The 12476-nt window shown below is 36.3% G+C and overlaps 3 protein-coding genes across 7 annotated transcripts in view; all 3 read left to right on the top strand.

Moving 5' to 3' along the window:
• Window positions 1–12476, top strand: part of LOC128022167 (interferon-inducible GTPase 5) — a 53298-nt gene that overhangs the window by 1518 nt on the left and 39304 nt on the right. The window lies entirely within an intron of this gene.
• The window catches only part of LOC128022199 (gastrula zinc finger protein XlCGF8.2DB-like), a 46056-nt gene that overhangs the window by 8675 nt on the left and 24905 nt on the right, over window positions 1–12476 (top strand). The gene's annotated exons all lie outside the window — the stretch shown is intronic.
• Window positions 8442–11641, top strand: LOC128022143 (interferon-inducible GTPase 5). Its single transcript, XM_052609423.1, has 4 exons — window positions 8442–8612; window positions 9422–9503; window positions 10156–10729; window positions 10804–11641. The coding sequence occupies exons 1-4, from the start codon at window positions 8548–8550 to the stop codon at window positions 11430–11432; spliced, it is 1350 nt and encodes a 449-aa protein (XP_052465383.1). The 5' UTR covers window positions 8442–8547; the 3' UTR covers window positions 11433–11641.

Below are 12476 nucleotides of genomic sequence, written 5' to 3'. Positions count from 1 at the left end.
GTGAGGCATGGAATACAACATCTTGGCTGGACCATTGTATATGTACAGCAGATGCACATGATTCCTTAGATAAAGTTGAAATATTGTATGATCTGGCCACAACAGACCACATACCAATCTCAGTTATGTTAAATATTGAAAGTTTACCTGGGATGACTATTTGTGAAAATTTGGAACAACATGGAAGATTACATTGGGCAAGACTCACAGTAAATGATCTTCTGGGATATAAACTAATGACAGAGAAGAGGTTGAGTAATGTGGAAGTGCCAACTGAGACAATTATGTGTGATAACACAGATTGTAAGAATCCTAAGCACAAGTATGATCTATGTCTGATGTATGATGAAATGATGGATTGTTTGGATAATGCTAGTAGACCTTTTTGTCAAAAAAGGGTTAAAAATTATAATTTAAGGGCTGGATGGAATGAATATGTCTATGAACTGCATTTGCGGGCCAGAGCAGCATTTAAAAACTGGGTCTTAATGGGTAAGGCTAGGTATGGCCCAGAATTTGAGGAAAAGAAGCTGGCAAATGCTAAATTTAAATATGCTGTACGGTATATAAAAAGGAACGAGATGTCGATAAGGGCAAACTCAATGGCCAAGAACTTTCAGCATAATAATGTATATGAATTTTGGAAAGAAGTCAAAACTATCAATAATAGTAAAATACCACTTCCAACTAGTATTGATGGGGTTGTTGGGGCGGGGAATATTGTTAATTTATGGAGAAAATATTATGGAGATATTTTTAATTGTGTTGAGAGGAAGGAATTTAAAGTTGGTCATGTGGCGAATGATGAAGGTATGATAATTACAATTGATGAGGTCAAGTACGCAATTGAGAAACTGGCTGAGAATAAAGCTTGTGGTCCAGATCGCATAACTTCTGAACATTTGAAGCATGCTAGTCCAAGGATCTCAGTGTTACTTGCTTTATGCTTTACAGGATTTTTAGTCCATGGTGTGTTACCTGATTCCATGGTGTCAGTTTTACTGGTACCGGTAATTAAAGATAAAACAGGTAAAATAACTGGTACAGAAAACTATAGGCCAATTGCACTGGCAAGTGTAATTTCTAAAGTATTTGAGCGAATCATTATGGATAAGCTTAAAGAGTATCTAACAACCACGGATAATCAGTTTGGTTTTAAAAGTAAGCATGGCACTGATTTATGCATATATTCATTAAAGGAAGTAGTTAGTAAGTATAATCTACATAATTCAACTGTTTTTTTGTGCTTTTTAGATGCATCTAAGGCGTTTGATCGAATAAATCATACTAAGTTATTTTTAAAATTGCAAGAAAGAGGGGTTCCCCCATACTTTATAAGAATATTATATTTGTGGTATGTACATCAAACCTTAAAAGTTCAATGGGGTAAGAACGTATCGGAACCGTTTTTTATGACGAATGGGGTTCGGCAAGGGGGGATATTGTCACCTCTTCTTTTTAACCTGTACATGGATGGTCTTTCTGTGGAGTTGAATAATTGTAAGACTGGATGTTTAATAGGTGATAGTCTCATTAACCATTTGATGTATGCTGATGATCTGGTTATTATGTCTCCTTGTAGCGCAGGATTACAAAAGCTGCTTCGAGTATGTTCAAGGTATGGTGTGCAGCATGATATTAAATTTAATGTTAAAAAGAGTGTGATTATGATTGTTAAAACCAAAGAGGACCTTAAGCAAAATTTTCCTTCTTTTTATATAGATGACCAAGTATTGAATGTGGTAAATAAAGTGAAATACTTGGGTCACATCATTAGAAATGATTTAAATGATGAAGATGATGTGCAGCGCCAGTGCTGTAGGTTATATGGGCAAGCTAATATGCTGGCTCGTAAATTTTATATGTGTACTGATGCTGTTAAAATAGCTCTATTTAGGGCATTCTGTACATCTTTTTATACAGCTCACTTATGGTGTAGGTATGCTAAAGCTAAAATGCAAAAACTCCAGGTGGCATTTAATGATGCGCTAAGAATTTTGCTTAAACATCCAAGGTGGACAAGTGCAAGCCAATTGTTTGTATCTAATAATGTACCTACTTTGCATGCTGTCTTAAGGAAGTGTATGTATAATTTCATATGTCGGCTGAATGATTCAAAAAATGGTATCATAATGGTCTTAAATGATGTTACATTAAGTGATACAAGGTATTTTTCCAGCTTGCGGAAGCATTGGAATGCAAGCTTGTATGTCTTTTAAATTCTCTGTGTGTATTTTCCTCTTAATTCTTTCTTCTTTTCATATGGACCATGAGTCTGAAATAAAGAGTAATATACGTTTTGGTTTTAGGACAGCTTTGATTAAAAGATTTGATCCACTTCAAACTTTGACTACTTTATACACACACACACAAACACAGAGAGAGAGAGAGAGAGAAAACAAGTAGTTAGAATATAAATATTTAGAATATATAAAGAAAGTGTTTTTGTTAATCTTAGTAGGCTAGATAGAAAACGAACAGAGAGCAAGTAGAGGGTCAAGCGTTTTCTTTATTTAAATGCAAACATGTAAACAAATATGTACAAAATTATGTGAAGTTACATATTTACATTATTTTTACAGTTATATTGTGTTACATATAAGTAGTAGTTTTCAGATGTGAATGGGTGGGGGGTATTTTCTTGACGTCATCAAACCAAATTAACAGCAAGCGTAGACTTATGTATCATTCCTGAATCCTGATATGAATCAGTCTTTGAAAGACCTATTATTATAGACAGTTCAGTGACAAATTATTAAACACAGACACTTGAATTTATTCCTGAAAGAATCTGAATCTTGGACGAAGAGATTGAATAAAATGCTTCTTTATTAACACAGTGACTTACCGACACATAGTGGCGACATTACTTTCAGAATTATCGTAAAGTAGGCCTATCATTTCATTTTGTCATTACATATTTCTGTGTTAAAAATGTTGTATTAAACATTAATCTCATTTCATTATACAGTTGTAATTGCTATGTAAAGGCATGTCTGATCAGCATTAAACTGTAAACAGGCCTAATACATCTAAAATCAACTTCAGACGCAGCTATCTCTGAAGGCTTAATTAATACTGATTTAATTATTACATGTATTCCAATTTAACATTATCATCATCATTAAGAATTTAACATTAAGGATGAGATAAATACAAACCCGATTCTCAAAAAGTTGGGACGCTGTACAAATTGTGAGTAAAAAAGGAATGGAATCATTTACAAATCTGATAAACTTATATTCTATTCACAGTAGAATATAGATAATATATCAAATGTTGAAAGTATTGGCTCATTTTGGTTTCATGAGAGCTACACATTCCAAAAAAGTTGGGACAGGTAGCAATAAGAGGCCGGAAAAGTTAAATGGACCAATTTGCAACTTATTAGGTCAATTGGCAACATGATTGGGTATGAAAAGAGCCTCTCAGTATCTCTCAGAAGTCAAGATGGGCAGAGGATCACCAATTCCCCCAATGCTGGGGTGAAAAATAGTGGAGTAATATCAGAAAGGAGTTTCCCAGAGACAAATTGCAAAGAGTTTGAAGTTATCATCATCTACAGTGCATAATATCATCCAAAGATTCAGAGAATCTGGAATCATTTCTGTGTGTAAGGGTCAAGGCCAGAAAACCATCCTGGATACCCATGATCTTCAGCTCTTAGACGGCTCTGCATCACATACAGGAATGGTACTGTAATGGAAATCACAATATGGGCTCAGGAATACTTCCAGAAAACATTGTCGGTGAACACAATCCACCGTGCGCCGTTGCCCACTAAAACTCTATAGGTCAAAAAAGAAGCCATATCTAAACATGATCCAGAAGCGCAGGTGTTTTCTCTGGGCCAAGGCTCATTTAAAATGGACTGTGGCAAAGTGGAAAACTGTTCTGTGGTCAGACGAATCAAAATTTGAAGTTCTTTTTGGAAAACTGGGACGCCAAGTCATCCGGAATAAAGAGGACAAGGATAACCCAAGTAGTTATCAGCGCTCAGTTCAGAAGCATCTCTGATGGTATGGGGTTGCATGAGTGTGTGTGGCATGGGCAGCTTACACATCTGGAAAGATGAGCTCCATCAATGCTGAAAGATATATCCAAGTTCTAGAACAACATATGATCCCATCCAGACGTCGTCTCTTTCAGGGAAGACCTTGCATTTTCCATCATGACAATGTCAGACCACATACTGCATCAATTACAACATCATGGCTGTGTAGAAGAAGGATCCGGGTCTGAAATGACCAGCCTGCAGTCCAGATCTTTAAAGAGGAAGATGTGACAAAGAAGACCTAAGACAGTTGTGCAATTAGAAGCCTGTCTTAGACAAGAATGGGACAACATTCCTGTTCCTAAACTTGACCAACTTGTCTCCTCAGTCCCCAGACGCTTGTAGACTGTTATAAAAAGAAGAGGAGATGACACACAGTGGTAAACATGGCCTTGTCCCAACTTTTTTTGAGATGTGTTGATGCCATGAAATTTAAAATCAACTTATTTTTCCCTTAAATTGATACCTTTTCTCAGTTTAAACATTTGATATGTCATTTATGGTGTATTCTGTTTTTATTCACAATGTCACAATTTTTTTTGGAATCGGGTTTTATATTTAGGCCTAATACGACATTCTGTTTAAATGGTTAATAAAAATGATTTGTGATAGAATATGACACTGATAGAATAATTTCTAGTGAGTGCAGGTTTGGAGTAAATTAATTTCATTTTTCAGATTTCAAAATTAAATAAAAAAAGATGTGGATGAAACCCTGATTTTATGCTTCACAAAAACTACAGTTTTCTTTAGGCTATTCATTTATTTTAGGTGAGAATTAAGAATAAAAATATTCTGCTGGCAGAATTTGGAAGAATACAAATCATTAAAGCACAAAGCTCTGCATTTATCTTAAAGTAATTAGTTATTTTCCTACAAAGCTGCTAAATATAATTTTTCACTTGCTGCCTTTCCAACCTAAGGAAATAGGCAGCAGAACTCTGCTCACTTGTTGCCAATTCAGACGAGATCTGATAAAGCCATGGATTTACAATAGGCCTACAAAGTGTATAGTTACTTCAACCCTGATACTACATCAATAATTTGATAACTGCAGAACGGCACACAGCAGTAGATAAGCTGATCCTAGGTTTAGACATAACACAAGGAATAAATTAATTTGTTTTATTTGTACAGATTGCAATGTAACTGTAAAATAATGTAAATATTTAACTTTGTAGTTCTGTGCATACAGTATTTGTTTACATGTGCACTTTTCAAAGTACATCTGTGCAATAAAGGTGTTTTATTCTATAAATTCAGTATAATAAAAGGATTTAATATATTTAACTGATACAGTAATTGTAAAATACTATAACAAACATTATTACAGTATGTCAACCATTACCTTTTTAATTACATTGTCACCTTTAATTTTTTTTTTTTAATTGTGCAAAGCTAAATATATATAACATGCAGTACATGCATCTTCAAGAAACATCTAACGCATCTCTTTCATCTTTGACCCTAGAACTCTAGCACTATATATTCTAATTATATTTTATCAAATTTTTATTTATTTATTCTAACAGCTAGTTTTTCATCCAACACTAGCTTTCTGTATTATTTTTCAATTATTATTTTTTTCTATTGTATTGTATGTGTGTATGTAGATAGATAGATAGATTGATAGATAGAGAGATAGATAGATAGTATTTAATAATTAATGATCTACTTAAAATGCCTCACATACCAAAACAAGTGGTTAGTGTGATTTCAAAGGACATTTAAACCATCTCTGATTGGTTTATTACATTATATTAACCAATATAATCTATAAGAGCGTGTTGTATTGTTATTGGACATACTGTAACTATGCCTGTGATCGTAAAAAAAAAACGTGTTCTTTATCCCCGCGAGGAATACACGGAAGTAAGCGCAATTCCTTTGAAACTATCCACTGCGCATGCGCAAAGCAAGCAGGACGGCACCGTGGGAAATAGTTAGACCTACTACAACAAATAAAGAACAATTGAGAAAACGTAAATTTGATCCATTATTTCGCTTTGGTTTCCTTGTTTATTATATTTCCCGTTTCGAGCTGAAAGCAATGAAACAAACGTCAGTTTTTCATATTTGGTTCATACAGAAAAACAGATAAACAAAATATTGATTCATTATTTCGTTTTTGGTTTGCCAGATTAAATGGAATAATTGAATGATCGGATGATACACGGACCAATCAGCTCCATTGCAATGTATTTTTACTGATTCACTGATATTCTAAATGTTTGTAGAATGTTATATATATATATATTATATGTCATTATATATATATATATATATATATATATATATTTATATATGATATAAACTCGTAGTTTTTACTTTTTTTCTCAGACCTGCATGATATAAATTAGCTTAAGTTAGAATACAAAGACATAAATATGCAATCAGGGGCGAACTGGGACCAAAAAGTTGCCCTGGACTTTCCGGCCCACAGCCCACCACATCATAACGCATCCGCCCCTGTTTTGATATAATTTATTAATTTAATATTTAAGTAAACAGTTCGGGGATTTTAACCAATAGGACAACTGATCCTCCGTTGAAAAAAAAAACCCTGCGTGCAGCAGCTGTTCATTTAGCAAGTCCTAGTGAGCGATACATGTTCATTGTAACCCATCTCTCCCGGGTCCTCGCCACCACACCTCGCACTCGCTCCGACTGGGCTTCGAACCCGGGTCTCCGTTATATCATCACGACACAAACATTCTCATAGCACTCACACTCTACATTCAGTTAACAGATCCATACGAATCGTGCATTAAAAATTGAAGTTTATAAACTCAAACGATAGCTTTATGTGCTTTACAGATGAACTTGAAGTCTTTATTCATTCGAGATGTTCAATAATAGATCATCTTTGACTCAATAATACAAGTTAATGATCCGATTTGTGAACAGATGATTCTTTTGAGTCAGTCTTTTAAAATAATAATTTATTTTGTTGAACAAAACCAGTGTGGAAACCAATGGTTCACAAACGAAATAGATCTGAGGTGCAGGGCATGTAAAATCGTAAAAAGTCGGGCTACAAAATATGTAGTATATCTTGAACAGTGATTTAAAATTCATAACATGATTTGTGTTGTTCACACGATTGAAGGGGTAAAACGGATCGTAGATGATCTTTTGCACTTGTTTCTAAATCTTGCCGATTCAAGCATTTTAAACCATTCGTGCACGTTCGGAGCTTGTGCGCACTCGTTCAAAACACCCGCTGAGAGCAGCATTTCAGACAATGCGCGTTCACAGAATTAATTCATCTTTCGCTAAGAACACTAAGAAGACCTCGAAAGATATATCTTACCAAAGTTTTTTATGTTCCTAAGTGTGTTCCCCGAAGTGTCGATAGGAAGTTTCTTAACAAGCTGCCATTTACGTCCGACGTTACAAGAGCGCTGTCCAAAGTGAGGGTGCTTAATTTAGTTGGCATCTATTGCTCAGGAATTGATTTTCCACTTCACGCGAAGGTGCATTATAGCGTTAAGAAAGACAACATATTCTATGAAAATGAAACATTCCTCAAATTATTCCAGTAACATTGATTTTAACATAGTTTAGTTATCAGTAAAATATAGACTATAAATTAAATGATCAAATGGTCAGTAATATGTTGTGACGGTTAGACGAACCGGGTCTCCCTCGCTAATCATCCTCCCTCCTTATCCCGTTGTGCCGCTTGTGCCGCTTCTTGACATGGGTTTAACGACTTCTAAAAATTATATAATACACTTTTATATTAATGGTAAGGTACTTTACAATAAGAATTGATTGGCAGGCAGCTGCAGTTACTTCAGTTTAATGCGGTATTGATTGCCATTGCTTAATGTTTTCAATAAAAAGCAACCTAATGGGCCCCCCTATGCATAGGCAGTCCTAATGCCCCCTGGTAACTCCCATTACTTTCCTGCAGAGACTTACACTTGAAATAAGACGACGTGAAAGGGGGTGTGTCTCAAGATACGCAATGGAGTAGACCAAACTAAACAGGGAGGGAGGGCAAAACACTCACATGCATGCAAACAAAACACACTCCTTGCGCGATTGAACTCACTCATCTGTTTGTGTAGAAAAGAGATGTAATATTATGATTTCCGTCCTTTAAAAAATATGTATATATTTGTGTACCGGGTGGGCTGGCCCACATTGGCCAGCAGCCCACCGGGAAAATTCCCGTTGCTCCAGATGGCCAGTCCACCCCTGTATGCAATTCTGAGAAATAAAGTTCCCTTTCATAGGTCACTTCGTATGGGAACACCTCTCGGTGTGACGAATGTCTGAAGCCCTATACCATCCCGCCAATCCTATTGGCCAAATAGCACTTTGGCACCGCCCCATGCATGCGTACACATTATATACCGGAGTGCCGCGTGCTATTTCGTTTAGATTTCATTTCCTTCAGGAAAGCGAATCATCTGTTGCCTAGGAATCATCTCTCATTCTCAGCGGTTTTCTCCGAGCAGTGTTAACTCCTTTTCGCGGATGCGATGAATTTTCGGAAGTGTAAGGAACCGTGTACCAGGTTCATCACAAAGGGAGACGCTCATGAAAGGTGCGTAGTGTGCTTGGGCTTACATCATGCTCAGGCAGCACTTAGTGGCCTTTCTTCCTGCGTCTTAGAGTACTGCGCTCGAGGGTAGAAGTATTTTCTAAGGTCGCCCCCGTGTCTAACCTCCGCAGTGTCACTTCTGCGGCTGCCGAGGCACCGCGCGAGGCGATGGCTTGGGGAGACATGTGCGACATGGATTATGAGGACAGTGCTGCACTGGGGTTTTTTCCAAAGGGGCTACAGAGGAAGTACACCCCTCTCAGATGGAGTCTATTTTGTTGTACCAAAAAAAGGCGGTGGTTTGCGACCCATTTTGGATCTACGCAGTTTGAATCTTGCACTCAGGACGAGCAAATTCAAAATGTTAATGGTGTAGTCTATTTTGTCTCAGATTCAACCAAACAACTGGTTTGTCACGATCGATCTGAAGGATGCATATTTTCATATTCAGATCATCAAGAGACGCAGGAAATTCTTCAGATTCGCTTTAGAGGGCAAAGCGCATCTATACCGCATTCTTCCCTTTGGCTTAGCTCTGGCTCCCCGAACTTTTTCGAAATGCATGGACGCAGCTCTGGCCCCATTGCGGCTCCAGGGCGTTCGCGTGTTGAATTACTTAGACGATTGGCTGGTGTTAGCACAATCGCAGACTCAAGCACACTCTCACCGGGATCTTGTGCTGAATCATCTAAACAGCCTGGGCTTATGCACACATTTCCAGAAGAGTGTTTTAATTGTAACATTGATGATTAATTCACATTATAAGGGTAATTATGCATTATTCTTGATTGAACTTACTTTTCTTTGTACAGCCGTGAATTTCACATTTGTGAAGGAAACACAGCACAGTCTTCTCAGTCTAATAATTCTTCCTGTCTCTGCTCTGAAACAAAGGTGAGATTTAAAACGTGTTTAGTCAGTTTTCAGGTTGGACCAATTTATTGTTTTATTTGTGCATTTTCATTTAAGATGTACACTTCAAAATCAGAATTAGCTTTATTCGCCAAGTGTGTGCAAATACAAGGAATTTTTTTAGGAGCTCATGGTACATACATATGATATAAGAACAGGAAGAACAATTAAATAAGACTAAACAAAAAAACAAAACATAAATAATAATAATAATAACAATAATGGTGTCAAATCTGGAACAGAAGATGTATGTATAGATTTGTGCATTACTTACTGTACAGTTGTATAAATAAAAATATGCATATGTATTTACATAATATACTTGAAAATCAGGAAATGGCTGGAAATTAAGAAAATTTTAGATTGATGTACACGTTTACTTTGCAATAGCAGAATATTGCTTCCTTTGAAGTGTGCAGGGCAATTTATTTTGAGCTTGAACAATTAGTGAAATATATTTGTATTGAATATACAGTAAATTATTGAATATACAGTATGGATGAATCATACGTCTTGACAAGCTTTATTTAGAGAGATACTTGCTAATTTTCGTTATCTCGGGGAAGAAAGGTAGCGTTAGTTTCTTTTTATAACATTAATGTATTTGACGTGATTGCTTTTTTTTTTTTTTTAGATGGCTATGTTTGATGATGTTGATAGAATAACTCTGGAGGTCCTCGAACATATTAAAGAATCCATATCTACCCAGGACCTTCCAACAGCGGTAAACACGATCAAAGAAGTCCTTGAAAAACAGGATCTTGTAGAACTTAACATTGGTGTGACGGGGGAGTCAGGTTCTGGAAAATCCACATTTGTGAATGCATTCAGGGATTTAGGGGATGAAGAAGAGGAGTCTGCTAAAACTGGCCCTGTAGAAACCACTATGGAGCCTGAAGCTTATTTTCACCCAAAATATAAAAATGTGAAAGTGTGGGATCTTCCTGGCATTGGAACACCAAACTTCAAAGCCAATGAGTATCTTAAACTGGTTAAGTTCGAACGTTATGATATTTTCATCATCATCGCTTCAGATCGGTTCAGAGAATGCCACATTCTGCTGGCCAAAGAGATTGTGAGAATGGGGAAAAGGTTTTATTTTGTTCGTTCCAAGATTGACCAAAGCATTGATGCTGAGAAGAAGAGTAAGAAGAAAAGCTTTGACCAGAAAAAGACATTGGATACCATCCGAGAGGACTGTGAAAAGGGTTGGTTTTTGTTAATAGTTTATTATAAAAATGTAATGACTTATTTCATGATGCACTTTCCTATTTCTGTCTAGGTCTGAAAAACATTGGTATAGAGGATCCTGTTGTGTTCCTGATCTCTAGCTTCGAGCTCGGCAACTATGATTTAAATCTTCTGCAGGAGAGAATGGAGCAAGAGCTTCCACAGCATAAGAGACTTGTGCTGCTGTTGGCTTTGCCGAATATCACACAGGAGATCAATGAGAAAAAGAAGAAAGTATTAGAGGAAAACATTGGAAAAGTTGCCTTACTGTCTGCTTTGGTGGCTACAGTCCCTGTTCCTGGTCTTTCAGCTGCTGTGGATTTAGCTATTGTAACCAGGGAGATAGAAACATACTACAGTGTCTTTGGTCTGGATGATCCTTCCCTGCAGATGCTCTGTGAAAGATCTGGAAAGACCATTGAGGAATTAAAAAGTTTAATGAAGTCCCCACTGATTGGTGGGATAAACCCAGCTTCAATATTATCCTTAGCGAGTGCTGAATCCCTGGTTGTGAGTGCAAACACAGTTAAGTATGTTGTGAGTCTCATACCCTTACTTGGTTCTGTGGTGGCAGGAGGATTGTCCTATATGACAGTCTCAAGAATGCTGAAGAGAGCTCTGAATGACATAGCAGAAGATGCCAAAAACGTGCTAATGGCTTCAGTGCAGACTGAAGTGTAAACACAGAATGTGACACAGAAACTACATGTATTCAATAGCAGCTACTTTTATTCAAACTTATAGCACATTTCTGTTAGCAAACTAAACGTGATCTTGCATTTCTTATTTCCTTAACTGAAATGTACTTTCCCTTTGGAAAAATAATGCAGCATCATGGCATCTGTTGCTATATTCATGATACATTACAATTAAAAACATTTATCACTTTACTGTTGTATTCATTTATTTACTCAGTATGATATAAGGCAAACTTTTGACTATAATTTCAATTTGGTAAAATTTGAGGAACAATACTCCAAGTGCTTATTGTGCTTACGAGGCCAAGATAAAGATCAGAACAGGATGTTCACATGTTCAGTACAGGTTTTAACAATTTATCGAATGGCAGTAAAATGAAAACAAGTTTAGAGCAATGAAAACTCAAAATGTTTTTGCTGCACTTATATTAACAGCAGGTTTTGTTTTACAACATACTGTATGCATAGTAATAAATGATACAACTTGTATTGTATGCTTTGTTGACAGCACTGTCAGTGGCAGTAAAGTTTCACTGACTCACACTCGCTTATTAAAGCTGTAACCTCACTCCTACAGGCTTATACCACTTCACACATGTTTCATCAGGAATGCAACTAAACCACGTAGAAAATTGAGAAAAATGTCTCATATTATTTTTATTATATTTTATCTTAACGATAAAAGAACACAATGACGTGTTCTTTATTTCTCCCGCAGTTACACCCATTTAACACATTTACAGCACATAATTTATCCAGGTCATGCTGATACTTATTGAACCCAATACAACATTTAGCATACTAAAGTTTATTATAACAGTACTGTATTATTGAACAAAGCCAGATTATTTAAACAAGTGTGATTAAGTGTCTAACCAAGCTAATATAGTTAAACTTAATAACACTAATAAATAGCTTCAAAGTGTGATGTGACATTATTGGAAATCAAGTGACATTAACAGTGAGTTGCTCAGTGTTTGAGTATGCTAAATGAATGCTTACTTATGTTCAGAGGTGGGTAGTAACG

Source organism: Carassius gibelio, chromosome A2 (assembly GCF_023724105.1).
Source record: "Carassius gibelio isolate Cgi1373 ecotype wild population from Czech Republic chromosome A2, carGib1.2-hapl.c, whole genome shotgun sequence".
Lineage (NCBI taxonomy): Eukaryota > Metazoa > Chordata > Actinopteri > Cypriniformes > Cyprinidae > Carassius > Carassius gibelio.
The sequence above is the reverse complement of the archived record's forward strand: the minus strand, read 5'-3'. Positions and strand labels throughout refer to the sequence as shown.